The sequence below is a fragment of the Oncorhynchus clarkii genome, chromosome 13, assembly GCF_045791955.1.
Source record: "Oncorhynchus clarkii lewisi isolate Uvic-CL-2024 chromosome 13, UVic_Ocla_1.0, whole genome shotgun sequence".
In the NCBI taxonomy this organism is placed as follows: Eukaryota; Metazoa; Chordata; class Actinopteri; order Salmoniformes; family Salmonidae; genus Oncorhynchus; species Oncorhynchus clarkii.
This window is the reverse complement of record NC_092159.1, coordinates 14,351,719-14,368,360: the sequence shown is the minus strand read 5'-3', so window position 1 is coordinate 14,368,360 and position 16,642 is coordinate 14,351,719. Positions and strand designations below refer to the sequence as shown.

The 16,642-nt window shown below is 44.8% G+C and overlaps 1 protein-coding gene across 1 annotated transcript in view; it reads right to left on the bottom strand.

Moving 5' to 3' along the window:
• Nucleotides 1-478: 478 nt before the first annotated feature.
• LOC139424446 (transcription activator BRG1-like) overlaps nucleotides 479-16,642 on the bottom strand; it is a 29,573-nt gene continuing 13,409 nt past the window's right edge. Inside the window, exons 13-35 of the mRNA XM_071176267.1 lie at nucleotides 14,407-14,537; nucleotides 14,239-14,293; nucleotides 13,872-14,011; nucleotides 12,687-12,840; nucleotides 12,296-12,459; nucleotides 11,646-11,712; nucleotides 11,262-11,372; nucleotides 10,820-11,062; nucleotides 9,312-9,425; nucleotides 8,916-9,023; nucleotides 7,019-7,105; nucleotides 6,831-6,877; nucleotides 6,570-6,736; nucleotides 5,989-6,152; nucleotides 4,037-4,306; nucleotides 3,296-3,373; nucleotides 2,866-3,084; nucleotides 2,399-2,661; nucleotides 2,030-2,138; nucleotides 1,852-1,953; nucleotides 1,303-1,459; nucleotides 971-1,122; nucleotides 479-817 (exon numbers count right to left, since the gene is read on the bottom strand). Of these exons, the coding sequence (XP_071032368.1) occupies nucleotides 782-817; nucleotides 971-1,122; nucleotides 1,303-1,459; nucleotides 1,852-1,953; nucleotides 2,030-2,138; nucleotides 2,399-2,661; nucleotides 2,866-3,084; nucleotides 3,296-3,373; nucleotides 4,037-4,306; nucleotides 5,989-6,152; nucleotides 6,570-6,736; nucleotides 6,831-6,877; nucleotides 7,019-7,105; nucleotides 8,916-9,023; nucleotides 9,312-9,425; nucleotides 10,820-11,062; nucleotides 11,262-11,372; nucleotides 11,646-11,712; nucleotides 12,296-12,459; nucleotides 12,687-12,840; nucleotides 13,872-14,011; nucleotides 14,239-14,293; nucleotides 14,407-14,537 (3,138 nt within the window). The 3' untranslated portion in view covers nucleotides 479-781. The remainder of the gene's footprint in view (nucleotides 818-970; nucleotides 1,123-1,302; nucleotides 1,460-1,851; nucleotides 1,954-2,029; nucleotides 2,139-2,398; nucleotides 2,662-2,865; nucleotides 3,085-3,295; nucleotides 3,374-4,036; nucleotides 4,307-5,988; nucleotides 6,153-6,569; nucleotides 6,737-6,830; nucleotides 6,878-7,018; nucleotides 7,106-8,915; nucleotides 9,024-9,311; nucleotides 9,426-10,819; nucleotides 11,063-11,261; nucleotides 11,373-11,645; nucleotides 11,713-12,295; nucleotides 12,460-12,686; nucleotides 12,841-13,871; nucleotides 14,012-14,238; nucleotides 14,294-14,406; nucleotides 14,538-16,642) is intronic.

Here is a 16,642-nt window from a genome sequence, read left to right as displayed (position 1 = left end):
ACATGGCCAAATATACACTGGAGTTACTTACCAAGAAGACAGTGAATGTTCCTGAGTGGCCGAGTTACAGTTTTGACATACATCTACTTGAAAATCTATGGCAAGACCTGAAAACGGTTGTCTCGCAATGACCAACAACCACTTTGACAGAGCTTGAAGAATTTTGAAAAGAATAAAAGGCAAATGTGGCACAATCCAGGTGTGTAAAGATCTTAGAGACTTACCCAGAAAGACTCACAGCTGTAATCACTGACAAAGATGTTTCTACAAAGTATTGATTCAAGTCATGTAAATTAGATATTTCATTTTCAATAGATTTGCAAACATTTCTAAAAACATGTTTTCACTTTGTCATTATGGGGTATTCTGTGTAGATGGGTGTCAAAAAATATATAAATATTTTTGAATTCAGGCTGTAACACAACTAAATGTGGAATAAGCCAAGCGGTATGCATACTTACTGAAGGCGCTCTATATGGCCTCAACTTACCCCCCAAAATACACCAGACATAATAAATAACACTTTTAGTAATTGACACATATTACATTAACAAGGTTGTTTAGATCGACTAACAGTATGAGGCAGAATTAGTCTATTTTCCACACCTAAGCAGTGCTTCAGGTCCAGTAGTTGTTATGAAAGCTGTGCTAATGTACATAACAGGGAGAGAGTTGGCATCAATATTAAGTGAAATCCCCCAGTCCCAAGTAGATATGAAATGGAGTTGAACAAAACCTGGTAATAATGGAAGTAGAGTTGGAGTAAGTAGCTAGTTTCCATTTAGGATTCTTCATCTGTGCCACTGGGGGAGCGTTCCTGTGAGAGGTGGAACAGGAGAGAGACAGAAACATAAAGAGAGAGAGAGAGGGGGGGATATTTCTGGGTGCCATGCACAATATGTGCAACACATTTTTGCAGAGGGATTATAAAACAAAACATCAAAGATGGAAGGTGCAAACACACACACACCTCCTCTCCCCTCACCTCCTCCTGCTCCTCTTCAGTGTCGTCGTCGCTGACTACAGGTTTGGCTCGGGTGCGTCCCAGACGTCTCCTACCCTTCCCCCGGTCACTACTCTTCTCTCTCCGTCCCAGACGGATCTTCACCTTCACTGAGCGGGCTAGAGGATGGACACACACACACACACACACACACACCACAGGATCAACACAACACAGTTTATTGCAAGGTCACAGAGGTGGCTGGTTTAATCGTTCTTTCTCTCTCTTTCATTCATTCTTTATTTTTCTCAATATATATATTTTTTCCTTCTTCCTTCCTGTGCTTCTTCGTTCCTTACTTCCTTTCTTCAGTGATGACTCACACTCTGACTCGGAGCCTTCGTCCAGGTCCTCCTCCTCTTCCTCACTGTCCTCTCCCTCGCTGTCCTCCTCCTTCTCGATCTTCTGTCTCAGACTGGTGAACACCGACTGGAGCACGATGGAGTCCTCGTAGATCTGGGAACGAGGCAGCAACCAGACGATAGACCGATGTGGCTATTTTAGGCTCATGCACAGACGCAGTTGGACATGTTCCAACAATGGTATTGTTATTTGGTCCACTGCTTATTGTTATTCAGCCTTAACCTGCTTCAAAACATTCAAATAAAAAAGTAGATCAAAAAAAGGACTGGTCCTTTGATACATTGTTATACAGTAACAAGAGGGAATACAGGAAGAGCAGTTCCAACTCCTGTAATCAGCATCTCTAATGAAGTTACTGGACGATGTGAGCTAAAGTCGATAAACACACAAAGTCATTCACTTATTTCATCTGCTGTTACATCTATTGTCATCGATGTTCTTGTGTTGTTGTGTACTCATTCCAGTGTAACGTGTGTGTGTCTCACCAGTGATCCCTCCAGGTTGAAGGTCTGTGCGTTCTGAAAGAGGAGCATCACATCTCTCTCCAGGTCTCCGAGACTACGGTATCTGTGGCTACGGATCCTCTCCTACAGGAGGGGCAGACAGGAGAGCGGGAGAGAGAGATTAGAGGGGGAATGAGAGTGTGTGTGTGTGTTAATTTACCTTGATTTTCCTGAAGTCGACAGGCTTGCGGATGAGCTCGTAGTACTCTGGCAGCTCTTTGCGCGAGGGCAGCTGGATGAAGACCTCACTCAGCTGACGACCATTACTGCTGTGAAAGACATCACCAGAGATACTGATGTTAGTGCCCGTAGTACCGATGTTACGCAGCATGTTGTGGCCCATATGGGAATCTGTCTCACAACTCTGGTGTTGCAAGCACCTTGATCCAACCTAGCCTGGTCCCAAACACGTTTGGCATGACAAGGAGTGGCGTGACAGCACAAACAAACTGGTACCCAGGCTAGCTCCAACCAGCATGTAAGTCAAAATGGCAAAGCAAGCTGAAGAGAACACCAGCCCCGGTCTTACCTGTCTTTGTATTTAATAACAGCGTCCACTATCTTCTTCATCTTCTTGGTGAGAGCGGGGGGGTTGGGGGAGAGTTTCTCTGCGGGGGGGCGTCCCCTCTTCTTCTGTCTCTTCCCGTCCTCGTCCTTGTCCCGGCTCCGCCTGCCCCCCGAGGAGGAAGAGGAGGGGCCAGGGAGGTCATCGCGGTCACGCTTTCGCTTCCGGGTGGTCTTCTTGTGACGCACCTCCTCCTCGATCTCCTCTAACGTGCCTTCCTCAATGGCCTGGAGGGAGAAAGAAAGAGGGAGGGGGAGAGAGAGAGAGAAAGAGGGAGGGAGGGAGGGAGAAAGAAAGAGAGAGAGAGAGAGAGGGAAAGCGAGAGAGCAAGAGAGAGAGGGAGGCAAACATGATGAGCACCTTGTCACTTAATAAACAACATCAAATGAATACACCAATCCCAGAGTGTAATCTGATCCTTGACCTCTAACCTTGAGCCACTGCTTCTCGGTGAGTGAGTCACTGTAGTCCACCTCCTTGCGCTGGCGGGACCCCCTCCCAAACATCTTCTCCTCTTCCTCCTCACAGGTGAGTCTCTCCACCTCTGCGTCATCCTTCATGATCCAGGTGGGCAGCTCGTCCTCCTCCATCAGACGGGGCTTACGGCGGGGGTTCCGAGCGTCCTCACGCCTCCTGTCCAGGTCCATACGCTGGAGGGGGAGATAGAGACCAGGAGAAGGGGCAGGAGAGAGGAGAAGACAGAGGTAGAGGGAGGAGAGGAGAAAGAGGAAACGAAGGTGTAAGGTAGTAGGAAGAGAAAAGAACAGAGTATTCTGCATCATTGTATGTCTAGATTATGGATTGGCCCTTGATACATTGACCCAGAGAAATTACCACGATGACCAACAGACACTAACTAACCATGAAGTGGTCAAACTCCTCCTCGCTCCTGGCGATCATCTGGTTGACCGTCTCATCGTCTGGCACCTCGTCCTCCTCCTGAGCGGTCAAACACACATCAATAGACAGACAGACACAACACACAGCAGGACAGGAGGACATGAGCAAAGCTAAAGCTCTATCCACTCTAGCCTGGTTCCAGATCTGTTTGTGACCATATGACCAATGACAAGAGGAATTGTCAGACAGAACAAACAGGTCTGGGACCAGACTATCTAATCCACCACTCTGTAAAGAAGAGCTCTGTGACAACATCAAGGAATGGGTCAATATACACAACATGTAAAGTCTTTAAAACACTATTAGCATTCAAAAGAAGTGTAGATGAAATACAATCCACATTGTGTTTGTCCACCGAAGACAAATACACAACGGACAAAATGTGTGAGAGAGAAAGAGAGTGGTGAAAAGAAGAAAGAGGGATTGAAAGAAAGAAAGAGAAAGACAGACAGAGAGAGAGAGAGAGAGCGAGAGAGAGAAAGAGAGAGAGAAAGAGAGAGAGAGAGAGAGAGAGAGAGAGACAGAGGGAGAGAGAAAGAGAGAGAGAAAGAGAGAGAGAGAGAGAGAGAGAGAGAGAGAGGTATAACGGATGAAAAAGAGGAAGAGGGAAGAACAGTACAACGGAGAGAGGTAGGTGTGTCAGTGGGCAGCGTGGGAATTCTGAGGGTGTGGGAGTTCCGGGCTTTCGTCGGTCACACCCACCCAAGACCCCCCAGACTTCCACACGCCGCCCGGGGCCCCGACCTCGTCCTGTTCCTCGTGCTCCAGGATAGCCTGCAGGAAGGCACGGCGCTCGTGGCTCGATGACTTCTGGTCAAACATGCCGGCCTGGATGACCTTCTGGTCCACGTTGAGTTTGTACTTGGCCGCCGCCAGGATCTTCTCCTCTACGGAGTTGACGGTGCAGAGACGCAGGACGCGGACCTCGTTCAGTTGGCCGATGCGGTGCGCGCGGTCCTGGGCCTGCAGGTCCTGGAGAGAGAGGGAGGAGAGGTGGTTAGAATACGGTAGGATACTTTGGAGAGAGAGAGGGAGGAGAGGTGGTTAGAATACGGTAGGATACTTTGGAGAGAGAGAGGGAGGAGAGGTGGTTAGAATATGGTAGGATACTTTGGAGAGAGAGAGGGAGGAGAGGTGGTTAGAATACGGTAGGATACTTTGGAGAGAGAGAGGGAGGAGAGGTGGTTAGAATACGGTAGGATACTTTGGAGAGAGAGAGGGAGGAGAGGTGGTTAGAATACGGTAGGATACTTTGGAGAGAGAGAGGGAGGGGAGGTGGTTAGAATACGGTAGGATACTTTGGGCTGAATCGTTAAGACATTCGTAGTTCATATTCCGATGGCAGTGATTCAGTTAGTATCTGGCCCATGGTGGCATGTCAATACTAACATTTATTATTTTGATTTTATTTCACCTTTATTTAACCAGGTAGGCAAGTTGAGAACAAGTTCTCATTTACAATTGCGACCTGGCCAAGATAAAGCAAAGCAGTTCGACAGATACAACAACACAGAGTTACACATGGAGTAAAACAAACATACAAATAATACAGTATAAACAAGTCTATATATGATGTGAGCAAATGAGGTGAGATAAGGGAGGTAAAGGCAAAAAGGCCATGGTGGCAAAGTAAATACAATATAGCAAGTAAAACACTGGAATGGTAGTTTTGCAGTGGAAGAATGTGCAAAGTAGAAATAAAAATAATGGGGTGCAAAGGAGCAAAATAAATAAATAAATACAGTAGGGAAAGAGGTAGTTGTTTGGGCTAAATTATAGGTGGGCTATGTACAGGTGCAGTAATCTGTGAGCTGCTCTGACAGTTGGTGCTTAAAGCTAGTGAGGGAGATAAGTGTTTCCAGTTTCAGAGATTTTTGTAGTTCGTTCCAGTCATTGGCAGCAGAGAAATGGAAGGAGAGGCGGCCAAAGAAAGAATTGGTTTTGGGGGTGACTAGAGAGATATACCTGCTGGAGCGTGTGCTACAGGTGGGAGATGCTATGGTGACCAGCGAGCTGAGATAAGGGGGGACTTTACCTAGCAGGGTCTTGTAGATGACATGGAGCCAGTGGGCTTGGCGACGAGTATGAAGCGAGGGCCAACCAACGAGAGCGTGCAGGTTGCAATGGTGGGTAGTATATGGGGCTTTGGTGACAAAACGGATGGCACTGTGATAGACTGCATGCAATTTGTTGAGTAGGGTATTGGAGGCTATTTTGTAAATGACATCGCCAAAGTTGAGGATTGGTAGGATGGTCAGTTTTACAAGGGTATGTTTGGCAGCATGAGTGAAGGATGCTTCGTTGCGAAATAGGAGGCTGATTCTAGATTTAACATGGTAAGTTCAGTGGGATATTTTGTACTTCTAACTGAATACTCACTCAAGTAATGTTAAAATATGACTTCAACTACTAACACTACTAAGTGTACCTGATGTGGGCTCCAGCCAATCCCTTAGGAGTTGTGTGTGTGTGTTACTCCCCCTACCTGCTGTGGGCTCCAGCCAATCCCTTAGGGGTTGTGTGTGTGTTACTCCCCCTACCTGCTGTGGGCTCCAGCCAATCCCTTAGGGGTTGTGTGTGTGTGTTACTCCCCCTACCTGCTGTGGGCTCCAGCCAATCCCTTAGGGGTTGTGTGTGTGTGTTACTCCCCCTACCTGGTGAGGGTTCCAGTCAGAGTCGAAGATGACCACGGTGTCAGCTGACTGCAGGTTGAGGCCCAGCCCGCCGGCTCTGGTACTGAGCAGGAAGATGAAGTACTGGGAGGCTGGGTCGTTAAACGCCTTCAACAGCATGCCCCTGTCTTCTGCTTTGGTGGTGCCTGGAGGGAGGGAGAGGGGGGCGGAGGGAGGGAGAGGGGGGCGGAGGGAGGGAGGAGGGGAGAGGGAAGTGGATGAGTAAAACACAGCATCTAAGAGAGACAGAAATCCCAACTTTGATTTTGTATCATATGAGTAGCAGACATGGGTTCAAAGAGTATTTCTTTTCTAGACTATAAAATACGTTGAGTATGATTGAGTCTTTATGGAATGCCAGATGGGTGGGTTTTGTACCATTTGTTCCATTGCACCAGGCATGTATTAGAAAAGACGGCAAGTAACTATTTGAACCCAGTTCTGATACCGAGACACACACACACACACACACACACACACACACACACACACACACACACACACACACACACACACACACACACACACACACACACACACACACACACACACACACACCGTACCGTCCAGACGCAGGTGCTTGAAGTTGCGGTAGGCGAAGTAGTCCTCCATGATGGTCATGAGCGAGGTCATCTGACAGAACAACAACACCTTGTGGTTGGTGGCCCTCAGCTTGGGCAGGATACGGTCCAGCACCTCAAACTTCCCCGAGGCTCGGTACAGGTCAAGACTAGGGGCAGAGAGAGAACACAACCAGGCCAATAGAGTGAAAGCATTTCGGGTCGTTGTTGTGAAAATTACTCTCAATCGACTTATGCACTTACCCACTCACTATCCCTCCGGAAAATCCTAAATGCTCAGAGAAAGATTCCTGTGAACAAATTCAGAATTGTGGTGGGATTAGGTCATCAATAGAAAGTATACTCCCACTGTATGTACCTCTATCTGTGTGTGTGCGTGTGTGTGTGTGTGTGTGTGTGCGTGCGTGCGTGCGTGTGTATTCCCACTGTACCTCTATCTGTTGGAACATGTAGGGATGGTTACAGATTTTCCTCAACTGCATGATGGTGTTCATCAGAGTCTTGGTACCTCCTTTACCCTACAATAGACACACAGATATTACAGGAGGAGTTCAGGATTTACCCTACAATAGACACACAGATATTACAGGAGGATTTACCCTGCAATAGACACACAGATATTGCAGGAGTTCAGGATTTACCCTACAATAGACACACAGATATTACAGGAGGAGTTCAGGATTTACCCTACAATAGACACACAGATATTACAGGAGGAGTTCAGGATTTACCCTACAATAGACACACAGATATTACAGGAGGATTTACCCTACAATAGACACACATATATTACAGGAGGATTTACCCTAAAATAGACACACAGATATTACAGGAGTTCAGGATTTACCCTACAATAGACACACATATATTACAGGAGGAGTTCAGGATTTACCCTACAATAGACACACAGATATTACAGGAGGAGTTCAGGATTTACCCTACAATAGACACACAGATATTACAGGAGGAGTTCAGGATTTACCCTACAATAGACACACAGATATTACAGGAGGATTTACCCTACAATAGACACACAGATATTACAGGAGGATTTACCCTACAATAGACACACAGATATTACAGGAGGAGATCAGGATTTACCCTACAATAGACACACAGATATTACAGGAGTTCAGGATTTACCCTACAATAGACACACAGATATTACAGGAGGAGATCAGGATTTACCCTACAATAGACACACAGATATTACAGGAGTTCAGGATTTACCCTACAATAGACACACAGATATTACAGGAGGAGTTCAGGATTTACCCTACAATAGACACACAGATATTACAGGAGGAGTTCAGGATTTACCCTACAATAGACACACAGATATTACAGGAGGAGTTCAGGATTTACCCTACAATAGACACACAGATATTACAGTAGGAGTTCAGGATTTACCCTACAATAGACACACAGATATTACAGGAGGATTTACCCTACAATAGACACACAGATATTACAGGAGGAGTTCAGGATTTACCCTACAATAGACACACAGATATTACAGGAGGATTTACCCTACAATAGACACACAGATATTACAGGAGGAGTTCAGGATTTACCCTACAATAGACACACAGATATTACAGGAGGATTTACCCTACAATAGACACACAGATATTACAGGAGGAGTTCAGGATTTACCCTACAATAGACACACAGATATTACAGGAGGATTTACCATACAATAGACACACAGATATTACAGGAGGAGTTCAGGATTTACCCTACAATAGACACACAGATATTACAGGAGGATTTACCCTACAATAGACACACAGATATTACAGGAGGAGTTCAGGATTTACCCTACAATAGACACACAGATATTACAGGAGGATTTACCCTACAATAGACACACAGATATTACAGAAGGAGTTCAGGATTTACCCTACAATAGACACACAGATATTACAGGAGGATTTACCATACAATAGACACACAGATATTACAGGAGGATTTACCATACAATAGACACACAGATATTACAGGAGGAGTTCAGGATTTTACCACTTGATGTTAGATGGTTCCTCACTATGAAAATAGTATATGAAACTAATCTGTTTTCTTTAAACTGCAACTACGTCAGCTGACTTTAGCCACCACAAGCTTTGAATTTATGGAAGTGAGGCATGTGAGAATGTTTTTAAAACAAGACTAAACTAACACTGCCTTGTACATTTTATAATTATTTCACCTTGCAATATAATCAAAAAGCTTCTTACACATATTCATATATACAGAATATGATCTAAAAAAAAGCATATTTTACAAACTGTATGTTTTGGACAAAGAACTTGAGTTATTCCTTCTCACCTTCTTGTCCTTCTCAGAGCCGTCTGTCAGTAGGACTCCCTTGGCCTGCATATGTCTGTACAGAACCCTCTGGAGCGCTGACATATCACACTTTATTACATACTCCACCTGGAGGACAGAGAGACAGAGAGACAGAGAGAGAGAGAGAGACAGAGAGAGAGAGAGAGAGAGAGAGAGACAAAGCGAGAGAGAGAGAGACATAGCGAGAGAGAGACGCAGTGAGAGAGAGATCTATAAACCAATCAATCAATTAAAACCACAGAATGAAGATATTATGCAGCTAAAAAATACTTGACAACATAGGTAAGAGGACACCCAACGGACAAGATACTGAAGAAAGCTGTGAACATGAGTTTGTATTTAAAAGAAATGTGAAGATGGAGAGACGTACTATACCTTTTCCGGTAGCTGAGCCTCTACTTCCTTCTTGAGCCTGCGTAACAGGAAGGGGCGGAGCACCTTGTGGAGGCGACGGATAATCAGGATGGTCTCCTCTTCATTTAGATCCACCTGGAGAGAAGAAGAGAACGAAATGTATACAAATGACTAAAGGTACACTACTGTTCAAAAGTTTGGGGTCACTTAGAAATGTCCTTGTTTTTGAAAGAAAAGCACATTTTTTGTCCATTAAAATAACATCAAATTGATCAGAAATACAGTGTAGACATTGTTAATGTTGTAAATGACTACTGTAGCTGGAAACGGCTGATTTGTAATGGAATATCTACATAGGCGTACAGAGGCCCATTATCAGCAACCATTACCACTGTGTTCCAATTGCATATTGTGTTAGCTAATCCAAGTTTATCATTTTGAAAATGCTAATTGATCATTAGAAAACCCTTTTGCAATTATCTTAGCACAGCTGCAAACTGTTGTTCTGATTAAAGAAGCAATAAAACTGTCCTTCTTTAGACTAGTTGAGTATCTGGAGAATCAGCATTTGTGGGTTCGATTACAGGCTCAAAATGGCCAGAAACAAAGACCTTTCTTCTGAAACTCGTCAGTCTATTCTTGTTCCGAGAAATGGCAAGAAACTGAAGATCTTGTACAATGCTGTGTACTACTCCCTTCACAGAACAGCGCAAACTGTCTCTAACCAGAATAGAAAGAGGAGTGGGAGGCCCCGGTGCACAACTGAGCAAGAGGACAAGTACATTAGAGTGTCTAGTTTAAGAAACAGACGCCTCACAAGTCCTCAACTGGCAGCTTCATTAAATAGTACCCGCAAAACACCCGTCTCAATGTCAACAGTGAAGAGGCGACTCCGGGATTCTGGCCTTCTACGCAGAGTTGCAAAGAAAAAGCCTTATCTTAGACTGGCCAATAAAAATAAAAGATGAAGATGGGCAAAAGAACACAGACACTGGACAGAGGAACTGCCAATAGTTTCCTGCTACAATAGTAATTTACAACATTAACAATGTGAGGCCGGTTGGACATACTGCCAAATTTTCTAAAACGCCGTTGGAGGTGGCTTATAGTAGAGAAATTAACATTAAATTCTCTGGCAACAGCTCTGGTGGACATTGCTGCTGTCAGCATGCCAATTGCACACTCCCTGCACACTCCCTCAAAACTTGAGACATCTGTGGTATTGTGTTGTGTGACAAAACTGCACATTTTCAAGTCCCAGCACAACGTGCACCTGTGTAATGATCATGCTGTTTAATCAGCTTCTTGATATGCCACACCTGTCAGGTGGATGGATTATCTTGGCAAAGGAGAAATGCTCACTAACAGGGATGTAAACAAATTTGTGCACAAAATGTGAGAGAAATACACTTTCTGGGATCTTTTATTTCTGTTCATGAAACATGGGACCAACACTTTACATGTTGCGTTCATATTTTTCCTCAGTTTATATAGCATTTCTCAACTTGTTTCAGCTAAAAAAAACTCACCTTCTCTCCAGTCATAGCGAATGGTGCATTGAACCACTGTTCAAAGGTACTGCAGCTCTTAAAGATGGTGGGCAGGAGAAAGTTGAGCAGGGCCCAGAGCTCAGGCAGCTTGTTCTGGAGCGGTGTCCCAGTTAGGAGAACTCTCCTGGGGGCCAGGTAGTGGGTGTTGAGGACCTGGGTCAGCTTACAGTGGTGGTTCTTCATCCGGTGGCCCTCGTCCACGATCATGTACTTCCACCGGATCTGTGGGAGGAGAGGGAGTGGAGGAGGAGGAGGAGGAGGAGGAGGAGGAGGAGGAGAGAGAGAGAGAGAGAGAGAGGGGGAGAAAGAGGGTTGGGGAGTACGAGAAGACAGAAAGAGGGTGTATAGGTCATCAGTCAAATGGTCATGGTGAGAGTTGTTCAGAATCACGCTGGAGGTAGAGTGTGTGTCAGTGTGTTACCTTGGCTAGGACCTGTTTATCCTTGATGATGTACTCATAGGTAGTGAGGAGAACGTTGAACTTGCCGCTGCGTAGCTGGGGGATGAAGGCCCTTCTGGCCTGAGGGGAACCCTACAGAGACAACATGAAGGACAGGAACTCGGATTTAACTTGACATTAATGAATTAATTAAATGAATAATTACTAGAATGGCGTGACATTACATTTGTATTCATAATAGGCCTAGTTGTTGTTGCTCTGGCTGCAAGTGATACACTTTTGATTTGAATGCATTATAGACAGGCTTCCACACGGTCGCCCATATGGCTGTATTTCAGGACCCCAAGTAATCAGTGTTTCCATGGTTACCATATAGTTGGCGGAAGGTTAGCTGCTCCAACTCACCTTGTAGGAGACTTTCACTACAGACGGAGCCCACTTGTCAAACTCATACACCCAGTTAGAGAGAGTTCTGTCAATGTGAGAAGAGAGGAAAACAGAGGGCCAAACTTACCTAAGCAAACAAATAGCACTGTACCCATAGCGATAGATACATATATATATATATATTACTATTCTATTTCTATTTTAATTATGACTTTTTAATTATGCGACTGTACCAAACTTTACCCACCCCTCTCTCCGGATCATTGTTTCCCTCTCATTAGTACTGTACTCCATCATATCATGTATGACAGTCACGTTAAGTGTACTATGAATACAGTTACAATTAAAGGGACAGTACTCTTCAAAAGTCCCACACCATCAGTTGTGTATACCCAGCTATATACTTGTCCGTCAACCACAAATGAATGGATAAAATAAGCACAGGAAATCTGGAAATGATGTGGAGCTTCTGTCTTCCATTCATTTTGGACTGTGGCACATCGCTGAATCTACAAAACGGCCTGTGACACGGACTTACAGTAGCTCAACATACGACCAATGTTGGGGTCTTGAAAACGGGATTGATTTTGGAGTGTAATGTCCCTTTAAAGTTTAATTGTAATTGAAGCCATGGTTCTCCGTGCGTGGCAGAGCGGTACAGTACTCACGAGAGCGGTACTATGATGAGGAAAGGTCCGTTGACTCGTTTGTTCTCCATCAGGTACGTGATGAGAGCGATGGTTTGGATGGTCTTTCCTAGTCCCATCTCATCAGCCAGGATACCATTCAGATTGTTGTTGTAGAGAGACACCAGCCACTCCAGACCTTTAATCTGAGGGAGGGAGGGACAAACAGTTTGAGTGGAAAGGACAGACAAGGAAAGAAAGAGGAGAGAGACAAGGAGAGGAAGAGGAGAGAGGAGAGAGAATCAACAGAGGAAGACAAAGGACAATGTCAGCCAGCCAAAATTGTACAGGTTGGCCTGGGTCTCTTCTAATGACTTAAGAAAGGAAATGTCACTTCTCAGGCTTATTCAGCCTCTTGTCAGTGCTGCTTCACCTGGTACTGTTTCAGTTGTCCGTTGATGAGTATCGTGGACTGTTTCTCCACTCTCTCAGTGACAGCATGGGCCACAGCGTAGTAAGACTGGAGTCCCCGAGCGAACGCTGCCTCTGCACTGTTATACTCATCATCCACATCCTGTTTAGCGTGCCTAGGGACGGAACCAGGGAAGAAACAATATCAGTGGCTGAATGGCTTGAATGCAATCACTGTAGCACTTTGAGATAGTTTTTCAATGTAAAACGTGTTATAAATTCAATGTATTATTATTTATTATTACATATTGGCATGAGTCCTATAAAGTAAGTCCTATAAAGTAAGTTTAAAAAAAGAAAAAAAATCTAGCGCTATGAGAGATCAGCATCTTTAGCTGGAAAATTCACTCCGTCATTGATAAGGATTTGCAAGTCAGCAAAACAGCATTAGGGTCAATTTCTCACTGAATATTAAATGGAACGTTTGACCCCAAACCTGAATTGTAGGCATTTCTGTCTTTATGGCTTATTTAAATAAATCCCATGTGTAGGCAGGAGTGCACAACAGGTGAATCTCAATTGTGTCTCCTTGTAACCTTTATTCTTGCCTCCTCAAAACACATTGGAGAAGGTCAGAGGTTTGAGATTCACCCAATTCCTCACTGAAAATCAATGTTTCTTTTGACTCCAACCCTGAATCATACACCAGACATTTCACATCATCTAATCTAATCTAAATGTATTTGTCACATGCCTTGTAAACAGCAGGTGTGGACTAACAGTTAAATGCTTACTTATGGGCCCTTCCAAACAATTTAAGTCAAATCCCGTCTCAATTTTAGAAAGACTTAAAATAAGGGCTGTGTTTCGTGTAGGCTTACATGACATTTTGATAACCATGTAAATCTCTCTAGGACAAGGTGACTTTAATCAATATATTTGTCTCAATTTACTACGATTAGAAAATGCTACATTAGGAGCTCATTAGCATTCAATTTTTTTGGGGTAAATATTGATAGAGAGGTTTCCATGGTTATCAAAATGTCATGCCAGGGTAAGCCTACACGAAACACAGCCCTAATTTTAAGTCTTTCTAAAATCTTGACGTGGGAAAAAGGAATGGTGACAATTGGAACCATTTCCCTGCTTGACCGCTAGGTTTTATGGGTATTATGACTCTATAGGGACCCAGCTGTAGTGTGCTCACTCTATGATGTGTCGTACGTCCACCTCTGATACTTCTTCACTGTCTGGGTCTGGGATCTTCTTCTTCTTCTCCTCTAACCCCACTAACACTGGGAGGACCACTACTGGAGGCACTGCCGGCTGGGGCTCCTCCTCTTCCTCCTGACAGGCCAATGACAGGCCAGGGGCGGGACAACAACAACCTGTCAATCACCACTCAGACAGACTGGTCATAGCTTTGGTACAGAGAGAGTGTGGAATGGATCTAGTCTTTATGACTGTTCAACCAATTCAGTTGATTTGGTTCCTACTTGTAGCGTTTTCATCCTGTAATCTCTATAATAAGAGTTTAGTCATGGTTGGGTACTATCTTTTATGACCCAACCCACCTCCTCCTCTTCCGATCCACTGTCTTCACTGTCAGAGCGAGGGGCCACCTCGTACCTGGAACAGCAGAAAACATCAGTATTACAACCACAAACATACCTTTACCCCCTCTAAAATATACCCCTAAAAACCTAATAGGCCCATCTCATCCTCCTCCTCCAGCCTCGTACCCAGGGTTCATCTCCAGCCATGTGTCCAGCTGTCCAGCTTTAGGAGCGTCCGCCCCTGTCAGGATGTTACCACTTTCCACGTGGATCACCTTCACTGGTAGGTCACTCATCTGGGACGTCTCATCTAGAGGCTGGAGGAGGGGGGTGAATCAGAAAAACACTGGATGCTGACGTTGAAGGGGAACTATACTATTCTTGGCCTTTACAAATACTGGCCAAGATAAAGCAAAGCAGTGCGACATAAAACAACAACACAGAGTTACACATAGGATAAACAAAAGTACAGTCAACAACACAATAGAAAGTCTATATACAGTGTGTGCAAATGAAGTAAGGAGGTAAGGCAATAAATCGTCCATAGTAGCAAAGTAATTACAGTTTAGCAAATTAACATTGGAGTGATAGATTTGCAGATGATGATGTGCAGATGATGGTGTGTAAAGTAGAAATACTGGTGTGCAAAAGAACAAAAAAGTAAATGAAAACAATATGGGGATGAGGTAGGTAGTTGGATGGGCTATTTACAGATGGGCTGTGTACAGCTGCAGCGATCGGTAAGCTGCTCAGATAGCTGATGCTTAAAGTTAGTGAGGGAGATATGTCTCCAACTTCAGCGATTTTTGCAATTTGTTCCAGTCATTGGCAGCAGAGAACTGGAAGGAAAGGCGGCCAAAAGAGGTGTTGTATTTGATGGGTGTTGCTATGGTGACCAGTGAGCTGAGATAAGGCGGAGCTTTACCTAGCAAAGACTTATAGATAACCTGGAGCCAGTGGGTATGGCGACGAATATGTAACGAGGGCCAGCCGACAAGAGCATACAGGTCGCAGTGGTGGGTGGTATATGGGGCTTTGGTGACAAAATGGATGGCACTGTGATAGACTGCATCCAGTTTGCTGGAGAGTGTTGGAGGCTATTTTGTAAATGACACTACCGAAGCCGAGGATCGGTAGGATAGTCAATTTTACCAGGCTATGTTTGGCAGCATGAGTGAATGAGGCTTTGTTGAGTTTACAGTCTAGCCAGACACCTAGGTATTTGAGGTTGTCCACATATTCTAAGTCAGAACCGTCCAGAGTAGTGATGCTAGTCGGGTAGGCAGGTGCGGGCAGCGATCGGTTGAAGAGCCTTCATTTAGTTTTACTTGTATTTATGAGCAGTTGGAGGCCACAGAAGGAGTGTTGTATGGCATTGAAGCTTGTTAGGAGGTTTGTTAACACAGAAGGGCCAGATGTATACAGAATGGTGTCGTCTGCGTAGAGGTGGATCAAGGAATCACCCGCAGGAAGAGCGGCATCATTGAGATTTACAGAGAAAAGAGTCGGCCCGAGAATTGACCCTGTAGTACCCTCATAGAGACTGCCAGAGGTCCGGACAACAGGCCGTCCGATTTGACACACTGAACTCTATCCGAGAAGTAGTTGGTGAACCAGGCGAGGAAGTAATTTGCGAAACTAAGGCTGTTGAGTCTGTAGATAAGAATATGGTGATTGACAAAGTCGAAAGCCTTGGCCAGGTCGATGAAGACGGCTGCACAGTACTGTCTTTTATCTATGGCGGGTATGATATCGTTTAGTACCTTGAGCGTGGCTGAGGTGCACCCGTGACCAGCACGGAAACTGGATTGCACAGCGGAGAAGGTACTGTGGGATTCGAAATGGTCAGGGATCTGTTTGTTAACTTGGCTTTCGAAGACTTGAAAGGCAGGGCAAGATGTATATAGTTCTGTAACAGTTTGGGTCTAGAGTGTCACCCCCTTCAAAGAGGGGGATGACCGCGGCAGTTTTCTTTAGGGATCTCGGGCGATACGAAGGAGGTTAAAGAGACTAGTAATAGGGGTTGCAACAATGGTTGGCGGAAAATTTTAGAAAGAGAGGTTCCAGATTGTCTAGCCCAGATGATTTGTACAGGTCCAGGTTTTGCAGCTATTTCAGAATATCAGCTAAGGAGAAGCTGGGGAGGCTTGGGCAAGTAGCTGCGGGGGTGCGGAGCTGTTGGCCGGGGTTCTGGTAGCCAGGAGGAAAGCATTGCCAGCCGTAGAGAAATGCTTCTTGAAGTTCTCGATTATCATGGATTTATCGGTGGTGACATTGTTTCCTAACCTCAGTGCAGGGGGCAGCTGGGAGGAGGTGCTCTCATTCTCCATGGACTTTACAGTGTCCCAAAACCTTTTGGAGTTAGAGCTACAGGATGCAAATTTCCACTTGAAAAAGCTAGCCTTTGCTTTCCTGACTGACT